General features: G+C 47.3%; 4 protein-coding genes across 4 annotated transcripts; 2 read left to right on the forward strand and 2 right to left on the reverse strand.

The window, feature by feature from the left end:
• Positions 1-4,954: 4,954 nt before the first annotated feature.
• Positions 4,955-5,974, reverse strand: CCR75_008131 (uncharacterized protein; the record flags this gene model as incomplete). Its single annotated transcript, XM_067966185.1, has 1 exon — positions 4,955-5,974. One exon carries the CDS (start codon positions 5,972-5,974, stop codon positions 4,955-4,957), a length of 1,020 nt encoding a protein of 339 aa, XP_067819169.1.
• Positions 5,975-9,146: 3,172 nt separating this feature from the next.
• Positions 9,147-9,425, forward strand: CCR75_008132 (uncharacterized protein; the record flags this gene model as incomplete). The annotated part of the gene is made up of 2 exons (XM_067966186.1): positions 9,147-9,250; positions 9,314-9,425. The coding sequence occupies 2 exons, from the start codon at positions 9,147-9,149 to the stop codon at positions 9,423-9,425; spliced, it is 216 nt and encodes a 71-aa protein (XP_067819168.1).
• A 92-nt stretch (positions 9,426-9,517) lies between these two features.
• Positions 9,518-10,887, reverse strand: CCR75_008133 (uncharacterized protein; the record flags this gene model as incomplete). Its single annotated transcript, XM_067966187.1, has 3 exons — positions 9,518-9,619; positions 9,694-10,557; positions 10,690-10,887. 3 exons carry the CDS (start codon positions 10,885-10,887, stop codon positions 9,518-9,520), a joined length of 1,164 nt encoding a protein of 387 aa, XP_067819167.1.
• A 293-nt stretch (positions 10,888-11,180) lies between these two features.
• Positions 11,181-13,000, forward strand: CCR75_008134 (uncharacterized protein; the record flags this gene model as incomplete). The annotated part of the gene is made up of 2 exons (XM_067966188.1): positions 11,181-11,237; positions 11,306-13,000. 2 exons carry the CDS (start codon positions 11,181-11,183, stop codon positions 12,998-13,000), a joined length of 1,752 nt encoding a protein of 583 aa, XP_067819171.1.
• Positions 13,001-19,448: the final 6,448 nt, after the last annotated feature.

Genomic DNA, 19,448 nt, shown 5'->3' on the forward strand with positions numbered 1-19,448 from the left:
CATTACTTTGACGATGTATTCGTGCATAGTAGGGCCGAGGACGGGCTGAGCGCAATAGAGTCGCACAAGCGTCATTTAGACGCTGTGTTGCAGACTTTGTAGGACGCCCAATTGTACTTCAACTTGCAAAAGTGTGTCATAGGGGTCCCTGAGATACCTGTACTGGGCTGCATCGTTGGTACACATGGTGTACGAGCAGACCCAGACAAGGTAAAATCAGTAAAGGAATGGCCAATCCCATGGCATGTGAAGGATTTGCGCCAATTCCTAGGGGCTCGCTAATTACTAGCATAAGTATAACAAGAATTATGCTCAGCAAACGAAACCATTATCTGATCTCCTTAAAAAGGACAAACAATGGGTTTGGTTAAAAGAACAAGTAGATGCGTTCCCATCAGTGAAGCAGTCTCTTGTAGAGGCACCGGTCTTGGCATTGCAAGACGCGGATAAGCCCTATAGCGTCATCTGCGATGCAAGTAATTTTGCAACGGCAGCGCGCTCATGCAGAAGGATGACGACGGCGTTGACCGCGTCACCTCTTATCAGTCCCGGCTTTTAAAAGCCGCAGAACCGAATTACCCGAGCATGACAAAGAGCTACTTTCAATAAAGTATGCTCTTATCAAGTTTCGTGTGCACCTACAAGGCACCGAACCATTTGTGGTTTATACGGATCACGCATCACTGCGGACCGCAATAAACTCACCGCACCTCCCACCTAGAATGGCAAGATGGCTCACATTTCTCTCTGAATTTTAATTTCAAAGTTGAATATAAGCCGGGTAAGTCGAATGTCTTGGCTGACGCTTATCGCGCAGACCAGACTTCGAGGTTAGACACCAGGAAAGAGCGTCTAATGCGAAAGCACAATTTCAGCCGTCAACGTTGGCAGCCATGAAGGCATACCACGTGACGAGCTCATTGGCCTCTAGGATAAAAGAGAGCTACAGTCAGGACGATCACTATCGCTTGGTGTTAAATCACTTCGGTGGACGAGAGGGTTCCCTTCCGTCGCACCTGAAAGCTAAACTAAATCGCTTTAGCTACAGCGATGGCCTGTTATGGCATCAGCTGTCACCTTGCGATGCCTTGAGAATCTATGTGCCTCATGACACAGATCTCAAGCTGATGATCCTTCACGAGCTCCATGATGCGCCATATAGTGGGCATCTGGGCAGTGAAAAGCATTCATACGAGTGTCTGAGGAATTTTGTTGGTCACTTCTATATAGATGGGTGGCCAACTATATTCGCTCTTGCGAACAGCGTCAGCGCATTAAGCCTGCACCGTCCAGCAGTGCGCCACTGAAGCCGCTACCGATTCCAACCAACTGTTGGAAATCAGAAAGTCTGGACTTCATGTTTGGCAGCCGCCCGATCAAAAGAATAGGACTGGGCTGGTCGTCTTTGTAGACAGACTGAGCAAAATGGTGCATTTAGCACCATGTAAAACATCGATCACAGGAAAGGAGTCGGCTCTCTTGTTCCTGGCTCATGTTTACCGACTACACGGGATGCCCGAGTCCATTGCATCGGACCGAAAAACAAGTTTTACGTCTGGTTTTGGCGACATATGTTCGAGCTGCTAGGTAGCAAGCTCCACATGTCGACCGTAGATCACCCCCAGGTCGATGGCCAAACCAAACGTGCCAATCGGGTCGTGGCGGATGTCTTGTGCACTATAGCAACTCCCAAAGAGTGAAGCAAGCAATTGCTCTTTGTGGAGTTCGCTACAAATAACAGTGTCCGCGCCAGTACGAGTGAGACACCGTTTTATATTAACGGACTGCGCCATCCTCGGACGCCAGTCTCGTTTGTGCGCAGCCCGAGTCTTAGTGGGGGAGGGCCCCTCACTGTGCTCAATGCGAAAGTGGGACAAAGTTTCGTCAATATTGACGATGACCCATGAGTGCATCATCTCAAAGATAGAAACTTGCCCTAGCGACCCTGCCAATTTAGCAGTGGTCAATATAATTACGCCTTATGACCGCCCTCTCGGCGGTGTCATAGGCGAGTTTGATGCTAAAAGCGTGAGCGAGGCTTAACGCTTTCTGGATAAGCGATAAGCCATCACACGAAAGGTCCGCGACTAGATGGCAAGCGCACAGGACAAGCAAAAGGAATATGCGGACCAAAATGGTCGCAGAAATAATGAAGGCTTTAGAGTAGGTGAAAAGGTACTATTAAGTACTGCTACTCTACCTTAAAATGCAATTTATGTATTACTTGGAGGTACTACGAAGTTGTTGCCGCGTTTCATTGGGCCCTTTGCGGTGGTAGAAGAGGTTGGAGACCTAAATTATAGGCTCACCCTTCCCCCGTATATGAAGACGCACCCCGTATTTTACGTGGGTCGTCTGAAACGGTATGTAGACCCAAATGAGGTCACATATCCCCATCTGGCTAAGGAGACCGATAGTGACGCCGACTGTGAGTCAAGCGTCGTTCGGGTGAGGGGGACGGTGAAGGCGACAAGCTATCAGACCGATTCCTCCCTCCACAAACAGGACTTGGAGAGCGAGGGACATCACGAGAGTAACGCGGATCCCTCAGCATTATCCTTTCAAAGAAGTCCAAGCGAGTCTTCAGGCGTTCATAACCCTGACGAGCCTTCGCTCGGACATCAACGAGATCCGAGGTCAGTCGCGAGACTTGACCCTCGAGATCCACAATACGTCATTTAGCAGCGCTTAACGCCTGCGACTGAACGGATGAACGAACGTAAGACAGCCGCGATTAGGTGGCGAATTCGCCACTCTTATCGGCACCGCCTGCACGGATGGATGTGGGTGGGAAACAACGCGTCCTTATTAGAAGACTGCTTGCCCACCGCTCCGTGAGGCAAAGTTTTCAGATCCTCGTCCAATGGAAAAGTTACCCGAAGAGTTTGACTCTTGGGAACCGATCGGTACCCTACGTATTGACGTGCCTGTTTGGTGGTTGCCTATCATCTATAATTGTCGTTATTACAGCAACTCCATGACTGTCACATCCGCAACCTTATAATACAATGCTTCTTAACACTGTTGGTAGAAAAACTTAGGCGTTCACTCCCGTTTGTTGCTTCGATCGATTTCCGCAGGAATTCTTTGCGACAATTTTGCAGTACTTTTTGGTGCTAGATCAAATTAAGGGTACTACGCACCATGAACAATATTTTCAAGAACTTGAACGAAGAGGTCATCACTGGGTAGCACTACCGTTTCATGATAATTCCGACTTCCGATAAAGCCTTGCGATTCAGTATGCACCATTATGAAAGATAAGCCCAGCCAAAGTCGCGAACTCCTCCACTTTCAGTGACAGAAAAGTAGAAGTTAACCGTAAACGTCTGCTCTACTCAATTTATATTATTTGCGCACGGATACAATCCGTAACTTATCGTGCTATTGACATGCAAATTTAAATTGTAAGACCAACGTGGAGCTTGTATGCTGCCACGACATTATGCAGCAGCATAACAATTGTCATAGAGTCCCACATTTCCAGGCACAGGAGTCTCAGCTTTTGCTACCTTACAAGCCTTTGAAAAATGGAGTCACACACGAGCTTCAAGCCGTCGGGATGCCATGAAATTTCTCAGCTATATCGCGCACAAATTGATAAATTAACCACAGCCAGTGCCATATTTAAGCCAGTCTCCACGCACAAGGTATTGCTGTCCGCACGCTACCACGACCACATCAGATTGACGTACATGTGAAGAGAGATCCACCGTCTTCTTCTTCGTTGAGCTCCTCAAATTTTGCGCATAAGAGTGTCCTAGTTATAGAAGTTAGCCTCCATGGAATATTGCGTGCGTCTGAACTGGCTGCTGCTACTTGGGAGACGCTCTCGTCAAATAAAAATTATCGGAGATTTTTCCCGATCGTCGACACGCGTGTTCTAACCAAGCACATACAGTGCCGAATCCTGGCGTTCTCTTATCATTATCTGCCCCCATGCCGGTATTAATATCTCGACAAATAAATTAAATTCTAATTTAATTTTTAAGGAGATTATAAAATGGAACTCGTGGGAAAACCAGAAGTCTATGTAAAGACGGTTTTTTAGCTTGGACATTAGCTTTGGACATGTTAGATGATAATGGAAATACGCATCACGTTTCGCGTGATAGCTACTCCTTTCTAAGTGACATAGAAAGGAGTGCGGTCGAACGAATGAGCTCGACCGTAGGGAGCGATGCCATCTTGGCCATGCCCTCTAATCATGTAGAGTTTTATCAAACTGAGAGGATTTTACCAAAAACTGAAGGGAGATTAACGGTTCCCTATTTATTATTATTCTTATTTGAAATGATATTTATGCAACAGAACACCCCGTTACATTGCGTTCGTAACGGCTGCTCGCGCCCCGTGAGTTTCCTTCCTGTCCACACAGCTTGTCAGCTTATAAGAGAAGTGCTAACAGCTTTTCTACTCTATCCTCATGCTAGAAAGCAGTGTCGCCAGCCGCCACTCGTACCTTTTCATACACAAGTGCCTCCCCTTTTTAGAAACATGATCCTATCACATGCCGCTACAAATGCAAAGAGTCACTGCAGTAGCTCCGATACAATACCACGCATGCGCTTGCTTTTGCAATAAACTTTAGGGCCTGGAAACGGTGATTACGCTTTTGAAGATCTTGTACTGCGGCGAATGGTCTTCGCTCCAACGTTTACTCAGCGGGTATATATAGGAACGTCCCAATGGGTGACCTTGAATACATCAAAAATCGTTTGATTAGAAAAAAAATGACCAATGCGCTCGCTTAAGCAACCAGTTGTCTAACATGAACTTATTACTGTGAAGCCTTGTTGAGGGTACGTTGTCGGCGGCGGTGACCACGTTTTGGAATTAATTAGCACAATAAAAAGACTTGTAGAATGCAAATAGGAATTAATAAGTGTTGTTAGCTCTTAATCTTTAACCACGGATAAGTGAGATCTTCCGCAAAGATTCCTTAGTTAATCCGCTACTTCCGCCGCAACTTGTGGTCGTCGCGTACATTTTTCGAACGCAACATCCACCGGAGCTTGGCCCGGATCCATTCACGGATCTTGGCAAAAAAAGTTTTGGAAGGCGACGCTGGAAGGAGTTCATCTATCCTCTCCGGTTTATAATAAAGCTTTAATTGCTCGATATGATTCAGCTTGCTGGGATTGCGCTGTACATACTGTTCTGCGTACCGAATTACACCGCGCATAACCGCATCATCTGAGGGATTCTTTGATACGTAGTCATGCTCGAGCATGTTGCGTATCTCCTTGATTGGGTAATTCAGACCCTTTTCAATAATGTCGATAGTGGCACGGTTACTCTTTGCGCTCTTTTTAGCATTCTTGACCATGCCAGCGAGCTTGTTGTCGTATTCAAGTAACAACGAGAAAGCCACATAAAATTCAAATTTTGAAAATGTCGCGCGAGAGTAGCTGACATAAGCATCAAGCAATGGTTTATGAAATAGCTCCTCTTCTGTAGTTGTTCCTTTGCCAAGTAAGAAAGTTTTAGCTGAGGATTCAACCGGTACTCTACCAAAACTTTTATACAGTCCTCGCTCGAGCTCGTTTGCAAATTCGGTCCCTTCGCCACCTTTAAGATACAAATAAAATTTTTCTAGCCCTATCTTTTTAGTCACTTTACCTACCAATTGCCCCATCAAATCTCTACGATCCTCCAGCGAATTCACCGACTTAAACGCTTGTACGACAACCTCATGGCTTGGATAACTGCTTCCTTTAAAGAGTTTTGCAACGTCGTTAACTATTTTTGTCCCATGTACATTATTCGAGTTGAACCATTTAAACCATTTAAATCGCTCTTCGTCTCCAATCTCAGTTGACGCAATGGCTTTCGGATTCATTCTCGTGACTTTGTCATTTCGTGCACTGAGATTGGCTCTTGGGAGCACGTCCAGTGTGGGAATTAGCGGAGTAGCAGCTCTGGCTGAGCGGAATGCGACAAGGATCGCTAGCATTGAGGTCATAGGATTCATGGTACCGCTACTTCCTTGTGTGAACAAAATCAAATGACGAGGTCCACCCAGGACAACACCCTAGAGGCTCAAAACTCAGACCAGATTCACAACCCTCCTATAAACTGGTTTTATTTAACGGATGCCGCATACTAAGATTCAGTTTTTTTTGAAAGAAATCAACTTTCGTAGCAAAAGCGATAATGCAATGATGCTGTAGTGCTTTTTTTTTGTTCTAGCTGTATCGTGGAACGCGAAAGAGGTCAAGGACGTCATGAGCTCTAATCTTGTTAGCATACGATCAGGAGTAGGATGAATAGCCCATTGCCATTGCCCAGACGTTAGCTTTGGTTTAACGAAGTTTTACGGAGCCGGTATCTCATATAATATTTACACTGTAGGATTCATTCCACTGCATCCAAAATTAACGGTTATTCCTTTAGAATCGTCTTTAGATCGCCTTTGGCCTTTGAAACATCACCCTCCCCCCTAAATTATATTATAATTATCTACATGAGAAGAGTATACTGCCCTTGGCACATCAGAAACCGTGCTTTTGTTTAATGTACTGTTTTTAACAGATGAGAAAAAGCCAAGAGCTGATTGGCAAGTCATAAAAAGCGCGAAAAGAAAAAGCAGCAAATCGAGCACGAGGGAGAAGTCGAGCTGGAAATAAGCGACAAGGGTCGGAAGTGCGCAAGAGCGCACGCATTTTAGTTAGTCTTAAGAGGTCAAGCTAAGAATGAATTTATATTACTTTACTTCTACCAGTTCTTGCGGAAGTGCATGCTTACCTATCAAATAGGCGAATCTTCTTTCTGTTTTTTTGTACCCACCATATCGGTTCCCACATCTGTGCTAAAAAAAAGAATATCAATTTCCACAAGTCTGACCGAGAATTAAAATCCAAATTATCGAGAATTACGTGTAAAACAACGCTATCTTATCAAATTATATCTTAGCGACGACCCGTATGAAATTTCCACAAAATTGCCATAAAAAGCACCTCAAACCCCGCCACAAAGGCCACGAGATACAACATGTTTTGCATCACGTCAACGTGCTCCATGCCATACTTGATCAAAATCGCCTTCCCGCTCTCGGATGTCGAGTGCTCAAATTGCTTGAATACAAACGACTCGAACGAATACGTGTGAAACGCAATGTAGTAGCCCCATTTCCAAAACGTTGGAATCGACGAGGATGGGACCATAAAACCTTCACAGAGCATAAACATCCCAAAGATCCCAGCACCCACGGCAATGCCAGTGATGTAATGAGGAGCAGCGGCCCCAATAACGTGCATCATCGACTCGGCAACGACAAGGGACAAGAAGAGATTGAGCAAAAAGTACTCGAATGCCTGCAAATTTGCCAACCACACCACAAGACACGTCGACATGACGGCAATGACAAAAATCCCTGGTAACGCGGCGAGAAAGTTGGCACACACGTAGCTTACGACACTCAACGAGCTATTGGCGCGTTCGCGAGCAAACACCGCACGTTGTTCAATAAAAAACGGCAACACTGCTACAGACATGAACACAAGAAACGCTTGGACGTAAAAGAGCATTGGCACAAGATCTTCCTCCGTAAGTTCGTGATTTGAGCTCAAGTACATGGTACCAACCATAAAGCTCAGAAAAAAGTACATCAACACCCGAATCCAGTAAATCCCTGGATTCCGAAGATTGTTGAGCGTATTGCGGTACAAAAGCACTTGAAATTGACGCATTGCCGACGATGCTTGCAATTCAATCTCCAGCACGTTCTTGAAGGTCTCGCGATCGACTGCGAGTTGGTCGACGAGTTGTTGCTTTACGATTCCTTCTTCATACGCAAGCACGAGTTTCCACACGTCGACGTGGTGTTCAAAGTCCGTATTCACGAGATTCACGACAAATTCAGCAATATTCACGTAGGAGGGACAGGGAAAGCCACTGGATGCAAAATGAGGCAACAAACTCGAGCAAGGACCGGAGTAAACCGTCTGACCTCGAGCCAAAACAATCACGTTCGTGAACAAATTGTAGACAAAAGACGACGGCTGGTGGATCGTACACACGACGTTCTTACCATCACGACTAAGGCGAGCAATGTGCTTCATTACATGGTGCGCTGAGCACGAGTCGAGGCCACTCGTAGGCTCATCGAGGAGCACAATACTTGGATTCGACAAGAGCGCGACACCAATACTAAGTCGCCGCTTTTGGCCCCCCGAAAGCCCTTTACGAAAAACATCGCCCACAAGCGTTGTCCGACAAGAGCCAAGCCCCATGGCAGCAATCACGTTCTCAACGCGCGTGTGGATGTCTGTCATGACCATGCTATGAGGAAGACTGAGCTTCGCAGCCATTCGCATGGTCTCGACGACCGTGAACGACCCGAGCAACGAATCTTCTTGTGCCACGTAGCTGCTCACTGCTCGAAGCGTCTTTGTATTGCGAGTAACGCCATTCAATGCGATCGTTCCAGTTACGACGCCAGAGCTAATGCGGTCGGCGAGCAAGTCTACAAGAGTCGTTTTGCCCGATCCCGACGGCCCAATGATCGCAGTGAGGTCACCAGGGGCACTGCGGCCGCTAACTTTATCGAGAATCGTCTGGTGTCCATGCCGATTGGTCGCTGACGTTGGGCACGGCACGACGTAGCTCAGATCGTGCCAACTAAGTAGACAGGGATTGATAAAATGGTCGTAGTTTGGCACGACGGTATCATGACTAGATGGTGTAGATTTACCCGACAATCGGCTTGATTGAGTCTGGTTGCTTTCGCTAAGGTACCCGCTGTCTTGGATCGAGCACTCGAGAAGAGGTGAAGGTAACTCGTGCAGACTCGAGTACGGAGCTGCGGATGACGACGTTATCAGAGTCATGCGACAATGAGACCGACCCTACTGTCGACGACTGGACGGTCTTTATGCGCTTTCAAGGCAGACCATCACATCCGACCACCAGCTGGGAGGGCTCATGTGCTCAAATCTTTCCGGCTGCGAACGTCTATGCCACAGAGTGCCAAGACTTTCCCTCTCAACTATGATATGAAAACATCTCGGAATATGTTAAAGGAGAGGCCCTGGCGACATTATATTGTTCAATATATTGCTTGATTACGATAGACGTCTTCAAACAGGTGGTACGCGGAAAGAATTTATAGCGGTGACGCGTCGCGTACGTACGTGACCACTATTATGTCTGACATCGCCACAAAGAAGCTTGCGGAGGAGATCGCGCGACTTGAAATGGATCTCAAAACACTTGAAGCCTCGTGTACGACGTCCGAAGCGGCCAAGAAGTACGTTTTTATAAAAAAGATTGACAATAGACATGACTTTTTCTACTTTTTGCTGCTTAATAGAATCGCCGAGTACTGCCACAATACATCGGATCCCTTCCTTGGTGATACCGAGAACGGCCCAAACCCGTGGCAGCAGAGCGGCCAAGGCACTGGTGGTTGTAGTATTCTTTAGTATTTCCCACTCGATAGTGGCAGTAGCATATATTTCAAGCGAAGCGGGTGGCAGTCTACATTATCAATCTAACAAGGCGCAAGAAGAACTAATTAGTGCTTTAAAGAACCTGCAGAATTATTGCCGACGACTTTGCCGCCCGTCTTGTTCGAATTCAAAAATGCGTCCCCCTTCTTGCCTTCAAAGCCGGCTCGCTAAATAAAAAAAATCACAAAGTGAACATGTCAGTCTACAATAAAAACATCCACGTCCTGTCCAGCAAACGTACCGGTCCCTTTCGGCCCTTTTTTTCAATTGCTTTACCATCGCTTCTTTTATCATGTCCAAGAGAACTGGCCATCTTTTTTTTCTGTCGCTCTTTTTTTGAAACCTCCTGTTTGGCGGTGCGCTCTTTCCACTCCTTTGTGCTCTTGGTCTTTGACTTCTCCTTTCTTTTGAGCTTCGCACGGAGCAATTTCGGGTCATCCAACACGACTTGACCAGCAGCCTGCTGCAGAGCAGTGTCCCAGCCCTTGGCTTTAATCGTTTCCTTCCCTTTTTCAGTCTTTTTCAGCTCTTCGAGACGTTGAGCATTGCGCTCAGCCTTCTTTAACAAATTCTGAATACCGCGGACACTCTGACCGTGACGGGTCTTTGGCTTGCTGTCTTTCTGAGAGCTGTCGTTTAACAGCAGACTACCGTAAGAGATCGAAGCAGCCATTCCCGTCGACTCGACGTCATTCGTGGCATCTACTGGGCTTGCTGTTTCAGCCACTGCTTCTTTCTCCCTCTTTTTAGTCTTTGCTTTGCTCTTGTTTTCAGCCATTTTGCGCTTTTTCAACGCACGTTGCTCGGCCACAATCTCTGCACGAGATACACGTTTTTTTCCCGCTTTTTCGTCCGCCTTGCGCTGTTCGCGCATTGCCTGTACTTTAACAGCCAGACGAGCCCGAAGCCCGTCTAGACCCCCTTCTTGCTTGTCAGCACTAGCTTTTATGGGCTTGACCTGCGCAAGTTGCTGTATCTCTTTGCGCTCGGTATCTGCTGCGGCAATCTGTCGATCTTCATTGCTTTTCTGAGCCACTGTCGAGAACTTGGCACGCTTGAGTGAGTTCTTTTTCGACGAATCCTGTTGCTTCAGCGCCTGTACGTTCTGTAGAGAAGAAATGATGCATCACACAAGCCGTCAGACCTGCTTCAAAAGCCTCTTAAATGCGAAAAGAAACGTTTTGCAATCACGAGAACAAGACGGCATTGCATTCATAAGTAATGAACAGCCTTTTACCTTGTGGTACTTCTTCGGTGCCGACTTTTTCCAGTTCGCTTCGGCATCCGTCGGAAGGTAAAACGCCGCAGGGATCATTTCCATCACGCCACAAAAGAATCGATCATGTGCATTTAAGGCCCGCAGCGTCTCATCACCACTAGTTCCCTCCAGCGTCGGCGCCTGTAACAGCCTCCGACCGAGCAAAATGGTTGACATTACTATTTAAAGATTTGATGACTGGCGCAAGGCCTTAAAAGTACTTGATTGGCTAATAATCCTAAATGACGTGAGATCATTGGATCAGACGTCCTTCAGTAGAATGATGGTCGCTTTCACGTACACTCACCAATTCCGCACTCGTGCGCTACATCCCTATTTCGCTACAAATCGAGAAAGCATGCGAGCGCTTCAAACTCTGCGGGCTTGGATCACCTTTACTACGATCTCCTGCACGGTCTTTGTAAGCTTATTCGTCGTTGATTGAATTTGAAGAGTGACGCGTCCTAACGATGTGTCACGTTTGCTCGCTGCGGCAGTTTGCGTACATGGTGTTTGTGGGCCTTCAGGTGCGCATAACAGAAAGATATTGCTGCGTAGTTTATCGCATGTCTAAGACTTTTCAAAATTACTGCAGTTCTACCGGATCATGTACCCAACCTTCTCAGACAGTCCAAATACTTTGGACCCGATGTGGGGAATGGGTCAACCATTGGACGTAAAGTACTACTTGTCTACTCGCTTAAAGTGGGATGCAGCCAAGGATTTTGATGATGGAGCAACGCCGATTGGGGACTTTCAACAACTTACATTCGACTGGAACAACTCTAACTTTAGGCATGTGGACGTGAATGTATCAAGGCAGACGCATGGAGACTTCTCCAATAACAAATCCAAGAAGACTCTAAACGTTTGGGATGCGCTGAAAGGCAATGCATCGGTGTATCTACACGTTCACGTGACGCACGCTCACTTCTCGCCCGACCCAAGGGACGAGAATTACGACCAGTACAGAACCATCCACCAAGCCTCCAGTCTTGTGACGTACGCGCCGAAACCCAATGCAAAGAATGCAAGCTTGTTACTGGCCCCTTGGAAGCCGCAAAATCGATCGACATTAACAGTGGGTAAGGATGAAGCGACAATTTTGTACTGGAAGCCAGTCATGAGTGTGCGGCTTGTTACTGACTTTACGAGATTTCCAGTGGAGGAACTTCCAGGAATGGTATATGAAAGCTTGGACTTCGTGCAGCATCCAATGGATCAGCGGTGGCGCTACATGCCAGCACTCTACGTGGACGAATTGGCGCTGACATCTGCCGATCTCGTGCCTTTAAACTCTACATTGGACAATGGCCGTGATGGCGATCTTGTCCTGCCGCTACGCCTGTCGTGGTCCCCGCTGTCATTTGCACGTTGGCAGGTGCAACTCACGTTTGCCACTGTGTTCGTCTCGCAAGAACAAATGGGCGTGCCTACGAGTGATTTGAATGCACTCCGTTCGATGGTGACCGATACCCATCCCGTGCTCCTTGCTGTTACTATGAGCGTAGCGTTGCTCCATTTGCTGTTTGACTGGCTGGCCCTTCGCCACGATGTGAGCTATTGGCGTTCCAAAGGAGACGATGTGGTTGGAGTGTCTCTACGTGCCATGGCGGCTGAGCTGGGCTCTCAAGTGGTGGTATTAATGTATCTCGTCGATCAAGACTCGACTTTACTGGTTACAGGTCCGCAATTATTAAGTATCGCGCTGCTGTTATGGAAAGTGACGAAGGTTTGGCGAGCTCAGCGCCGACATTTTCAACTTCAATACAGAGCTGTAAAGAATGACTCCGAGGACAAGACTAAACTGATGGACGCACATAGCTTGCGGTTGCTCGAGGAAACGCAACGTGCCGACTCGCTGGCTACGTCGCATATGCTGTTTGTATTGGTGCCTCTTGCTGCGGGGTACGCCATGTACTCGCTGCTATACGTTCCGCACACTGGCTGGTATGCCTGGTTGCTCGAATCACTCACTACGACAGTGTACGCGTTGGGTTTCGTATTTATGCTTCCACAGTTGGTCATTAATTATCGACTCAAGTCTGTAGCCCATTTGCAGTGGCGTCTACTAATTTATCGGGCGCTCAACACATTCATCGACGATTTGTTTGCCTTTGTGATAAAAATGCCGACCTTACATCGAATTTCATGCTTTCGCGATGATATCGTCTTTGTCGTGTACTTGTACCAGCGATGGATTTACCCCGTCGATACTAAGCGCCTGGGAGATGATGCCGATGGAACTCCTATTGTTAGCGACTCGACAAAGAAGCCTCACTCCGAATAGGTAATGTGCAGCTAGAAGTCGAACTCTTTCGGCAATTGCGTCGACACTTGTAGTTGTCGCAAAGCATATTGTTTATAAACATGGTGTAAGCGTAATCATATTGTTATTCTGACGGGATGTACTGCCAGTCCCTACATCATACATTGCGCCAGCCAAAGGCGGTGGCGAGACCATTACCCATGATAAAAACTTGCCATACTGGAGACAAATCGGGATAGCACTGACGCATTGTACGCTACCACTTACTGCGTGTGACGCATGGCTGTAGTTGAAAACTGTCAAAGGTGGCATTCTAGCAAAATTCTTACTACCACCGTACCCATAATGACGTACTATATCGTGGCGAACCATCAATTTGTTCAATAAGGCAAATTAAGTCAGAGTTTGCCAACTTCAACTCCACGATCTGAAAGGACGGCTTGAACCTGTCCAGTTACATAAATATTAATTCCTATAAGAGGAATAATTAATACTTTTTTCTGTAGGGTACGCAGATAATCACACCTGTAACGGGTGTATCGTTACATGAAATTAACACTTAAAGGTTGTTAATTAATATATTATCTAAAAGGTAAATAATATTTGGAGGATATTACTTTATATAGTAATGGTCAAAATCTTATCCATAAAAAGGTATAGACCATTCTATCTATTTATCCCGAAGACTAATCAACTGTAGATGTAAACAAAAGAGAGACAGATAAGATAAATTTCAATTGCATGTTCAGTATTATTTTATAATTAAGTTAGCGTTAACAGATAGAAAAAAGAAAAACTTTATTATATTAATACAGTTTTCATTTAATCCTCTTTAAGCTAGTTGCCTTAAAGAGAAGTCTTCCTCTGCACGTACTAGTGTACGTGAAATAACGTAAGGCACCACTCGCAACTGAAGCAGTGCGAAGTGGACTTGTACTGAAGCAGTACAAGTCGTAGTGCCCCGTTACACCTGGCAGCACTTTGTAGTCCGTCCAAGGACCACATTTCCTTCATCATACATGGACATGTTGGATAATAGTGGGAGTACGCATCACATTTCGCGTGAAAGCTACTCCTTTCTAAGTGACATAGAAAGGAGTGCGGTCGAACGAATAAGTTCGACCGTAGAAAACGATGCCATCTTGGCAATGCTGTCCGGTTTGGACAGAGATGCCCTCCATTCAGCCATCGCCTAGTTCATACAACATGAACTTGACGAGATGAAGGGGAAGGTAGCCTTGCTGAATTAGCAAGGCTCTTAACAGGCAGAACTGTTGAGGTTGCTACAGGTACAGACCCCTGGACCTGGGATGACGCAAACGCGTCGTCCCGAAACCTTAAAGGTTGACATCTCTAAGTATAGGGGAGTCGAAGAAGACTTCCTCTTGAGATGGTTTGTCGACTTGGACGATGCCATAAGGGCACGTCACATCGTCGACGAGCAAATGCAAGTCGCATTCGCTCAATCAAATTTGGCAGGTCGTGCCAAAACTTGGGCATTGGGCCTTAAGTTGCGCGAACCATATGGGTTTGGGTCGCTAGAGGCTTTTAAATCCTGGCTCAAACAGACGTTTGAACCGCTAGGGCTGAGTTCAGAGCTCGTTCAGAGCTTCTAAAATTCAAGCAAGGCAAGCGTGATGTTCACGCATATGCCCAGCACATACGACTCTTAGCGAGTTGTATTACAAATAACCCAGTCCATGAACACACGTTGATTACGGTGTTCATGCAAGGTCTTACGGATGGTCCCGTAAAGACTCACCTGTTCCGCTTGGAACTGGATACGCTTGAAGAAGCAATATCCGTTGCGGAACAGGAGGACTTTAGCTTGAGACAGGCTCAAGCTAGTTCGTCATCGTATCGTCCTCCAAGACGAAACGAGTACGGTCCAGAACCCATGGACCTCTCTTACATCGAAAGCGAGAGACCTCGCTTTTCGAGCAATAAGCGATTGCAGAAACGCCATCGCTGCCAGAAATTAGGACACTACGCTCATGAGTGTAGTGCCCCACGTCCAGCACCAAAAGGTACTGAACGTAATTTTGGATCGTATGCCAAAAAGGACAACGGTCGCGGGTCCGACGTTGTTGCGAAATCGCAACAGCGAGGCGGACCGTAATAAAAACGGTGGGGGTCAGTAGGGGCACAACGCCCTACTAATCCAGCAACCTCAAGAGAATTTGCAAATCTCTTGACTAAAGTTGCTCCAGACACACAATCATTATGTGTCTCTGCACCTGGTGATGAGGTATCCCTCATCACCTTGAAGTTGAAAGTGACAAATGATTTGTCACTTAGAGCCCTAGTGAAGTGCGGAGCGTCGAATAACTTTATCCGTCGCCAGTCACTAGATGGTCGTAGGCTCAAATATGTTGAGCGCGACATCCCTCCAACGAGGATGACGGTGCGTCTAGCGACAGGCGCATCGATAACAGTAATGAAACGCGTAGTGAAATTTCACTACACGTTAAGAGATTTACAGTACAATGATGATTTCATCGTACTGGATTTAATTGACAGATTTGGTGTCATCCTAGGTTTACCTTGGCTTGAAAAATACGAGCCAAGAAACAGCTGGCAGCATAAGTCCGTAAAGATGCCTGCCACTTGTTCATCAGATGGCCATCTGATGAACGTCTTGGAGCGTCCACAAGCGTGTGGATGTACTACGAGTGAGTGCGATGGCCTCACTTGTGGCACGGTCCAAAAAGGCACGTGTTGATATTCGCAAAAAGTCGATTCTCGCGCATACAAATCAACACCGCTCGAAGGTGCTTATTATGCACCTGAACATCTGTTTTACCCCCTTCAGCCTTGCTGTGAACGAATATTGTCGAATACGTCTGCGTGAAGTGCCGCATCGACCGAAAGAGTTGCGTGGCCATCCTATTAAACGTAGCTGGTGCGTTGGAAAGCCCCTAGGGCATGACCAACCATTCCCACAACATCCCACTGGGAGTACTCACTGCTGTGAGAGGAATATCTGACTCCTTCATGCGTATTTGATAATAGCCGTCGACCGTGTCGAGCGCGCTAAAAATACTACATCCGGCCTATACACGGTTTAAAATATTATGAACCTCAAGCCATGTTGTTCCACAACACATCGCTTCGAGGAATTGGCGTCGATGCCGGAATTGTGACAGCATTCAGCTTAATAATAACATGAACCATGCGCCATTTCCCATTGGGTTTACGCACACAAAACGTGTGGCGATTTTGACTTTCGGACAAGGCCTGCTGCGTGTTTTTCCGCAAAGAATGCGTCAATAGCGTCCACTTGCTCCTTGGGCGGTGGCCATTGGCGTGTCGTACAGTACTTTGTACCCGGCTCCAGATCAATCTCGTGGCGTACACCCCGATCCAGAGCTGAACAAGCCCCATTTTGTGCGTGTCGCCCTGCTTTCACGCCTTCCTGTGCAGGAACTGATCCAGTCTTACCGCCTTGTACGCGCTGTCCAACAACTGCGATTTCCTGCGACAAAGTAAACCCATCTTTGCCACGTGCGCGTCGCCCAGAGACCGCGTCTTCGTGGGTAAGGAATAGCCCAGCCTCACCAACCTTTACGCGTCGTCCAACACCTGCGATATCCTGGGTGGAGACTGACCCAGCGTCACCGTTCTTTACGCGGTGTCCAACGACTGCGATTTCCTGTGAAGATGTGAACCCATCTTCTTCACGTGCGCGTCGCCCAGCGACTGCGGCTTCCAGCAACCGCAGCACTACCACTTGCGCAACCACTCTCGATCGCGACTTCCTTTGTGGAGGCTGACTCAGCATCAATACATACTAAGGCCCCAGTCGATACTCGAGTGCCTTCTTCATGCACCACCTCCGCCAAACCGGCAAAGAGGCGTTCCAAACGTGGAATGCGATGTTCGTGCACAAATTCATCGCGTGACGAGAAAAACTTGACCCACCAAGGATCGTTCCACGAGTGGTTTGTGACTAGCACCCACGGTGCGACTACGCCAACCGATATATGGCTCACGGCTCATGCTTGATAAGCCATGGCATTCCAAGGATGAGATCATATCGATCGTCCATATCCAAGACAATGAACGGTTCTCCAGAGCCAAGCTCATCAAATTTAATTATTTAGGGTAAAAAAACTTACGAATCGATACGATCGATCCTGTCGCTAGGCGAACGGACACCCTACTGTTGCTCTTTGAGCCTTCAATAGCCTTGGCGTACAATGCTTCATTCTTCTCCGCAATGGCCTTAGTCGCGAAGTTGTATGACGCGCCCGAGTCAATCAAGACCGTCATGGGGTCTTCGTGTACCCCATTAACTTAGCGGTAGTTAGCACCAAGTTTGACCGCACGGCGGCAGCAGACAAATATAACAGTGTTGTCCTCGGGCTTTGTTCTCAGGAAGAGGAGGCAACCGTCCTCTTTTCTTGAGAGCGAGTGATCTCCCAGTAGGACGTCCCGCGCCCACTGAGAGACTTCGTTTCCCGACATTACAACACTCACTGCGTTCAGATTTGCTTCGTCGGAGCAGGCTTGCCATGGACTACCTTCCATGGGTACGTGGGGTAGTTTCTGCGATGATGCCCAGGCGCATTACACCCGAAATACCGACCACCGGCCTTCGAATTTTCCCAGTGCGGACGCGCCCGTTCGACCGATGATATCTCTATGGGGGTGGGGCCTTCGGCGAATTCCGTCGATCCAACGTGGACCTGGGCCGATCTCGTGCAGTGGTCTACCAATAAAGCTATTTGCACAGCTTTTTTATACGTAGTCGCTTGGCGGCGAAAGAGTTCAGTGCGAACAGGACCGACTTGGACACCATCCATGAACACCGTGACCTTTAATTCTTTCTACAACGGATCCCCGGCCATGGAGGCCTCCAAATTTGGAGCTCCATGACATAGTCCTGTAAGGACCGGTTTCCTTGCTTCTCCGCAAGAACAACGACCGATGGCGGAAGGCCACGTCGGCGATCAGAAATGTCGTTCGCTTCTCTGAGCCATGAAATCCCTCGAGACAAAGTATCCCGGAATAGACGTCTCCTTGGCCATAGCTCATGCCCGTGCCCGACCTCCCAGTTCGAAAGGCAAAGGCTACTTGAGACCTTCCGTCGCGAATCTGGCCTGCGCTCAGCGCTATCTCGATCTCTCGGATCCAGAAGACCAAGCTATCCGCTTCCTTCCCGTCAAAGTGGGGAACGCGGATCTTCACAGGCTTCGATATATCTGAACGCGGCGTATACGACGCCGGCGTCGAAGAGGCACCCTGTGCCTCCGCTCTCACTGCCGTACGTGCGGCATCTTGCGCCGCCGTACTCACGTGAGCAATGAGGGAGGACTCGTAACGCATGAAGCGCACAACTCGAGCCCTTTGTTGATCGGCAGTCAGAAAGGGAACCCGACAAAAGTCTCCCCGCTAACAGGCTGACCATCACTTCAAGCGTCGCCCAATAGGCATCGAAAAGGTGATGCTAGTCCTGCCTGAGAGGCATATAGTCTTCAGGGTCATTTATCCTGATTGCCATCCAGATTATTTCAATCCTTGGCCGCGGGATTGACTTTAAGTGCCACCAGGTGTGACACGGTTACACAACAACTCACAGAGAAAGGTCTAAACTGCTATATATTGAGATCTTTAAGCAGTCTGACTACAATAATAAATCAAAACAGTAAATGCTACTAATCTAGTACTACTAAATATCAATACTCTGTACTTGAGGTGCCAACACATCCACTCGTACCTATCTGAGTCATAATGATAACTTAGCTATATTTCCTGATGTACTAATACACATCTCGACTAACAAACTCCCTCACCGCACGTGGCCAAACCGCTTCCTCGCTGTGCTTGAAGGTGTGTGCTTGTTATGCGAGGCAGCTTTAGAAGCGCCCGTGTAGGCGGGCACGTCGTAACGCGGCCCCGCTCTACTTAAGCACACACCCTAGCACAGCAAGGAAGCGGTTTGCACCTGCTTCTCTTGCGTGCAGTGAGGAAGTTGTGGTGGGCGCGCAAGCGACCTCACCCAACACACTAAGAACACTGGTGAAGTGACGTCACGGGAGCGGTAATCCATCTCCTCGTGCGCACTTCCCAAGTAGGTAGTAATTTTCAGACTGATTTATATTTAATAGAATTAAATACAAATACCTATTTTTACCAATTAAAATGTTATCTCTATAGATATCATTTAATATGTATTACGAGCGTATCTTTATAGATACCTCGCGTAACTGATGACGCTAGCCGTCATCATGGATGACGCTGGGCGTCATCCCTCCTAATGTGAATGCACCCATGTGCATCACATCCACAAGGGTTGGTCACAAATGTGCACCACACCCGAGTGTTGGGTCTAATTACTATTATTTAGTAATTGACCATCCCCTTAAGTACCAAATGTACTTAATGGGGACTGTGTAACATTAGGGCAACTCTAGCCCGTTACACCATCCCCCTCTTTAAGAACGAATTTACATTTTTAAATTCGACA

The sequence above is a fragment of the Bremia lactucae genome, linkage group LG15 (genome assembly GCF_004359215.1).
Source record: "Bremia lactucae strain SF5 linkage group LG15, whole genome shotgun sequence".
In the NCBI taxonomy this organism is placed as follows: domain Eukaryota; phylum Oomycota; class Peronosporomycetes; order Peronosporales; family Peronosporaceae; genus Bremia; species Bremia lactucae.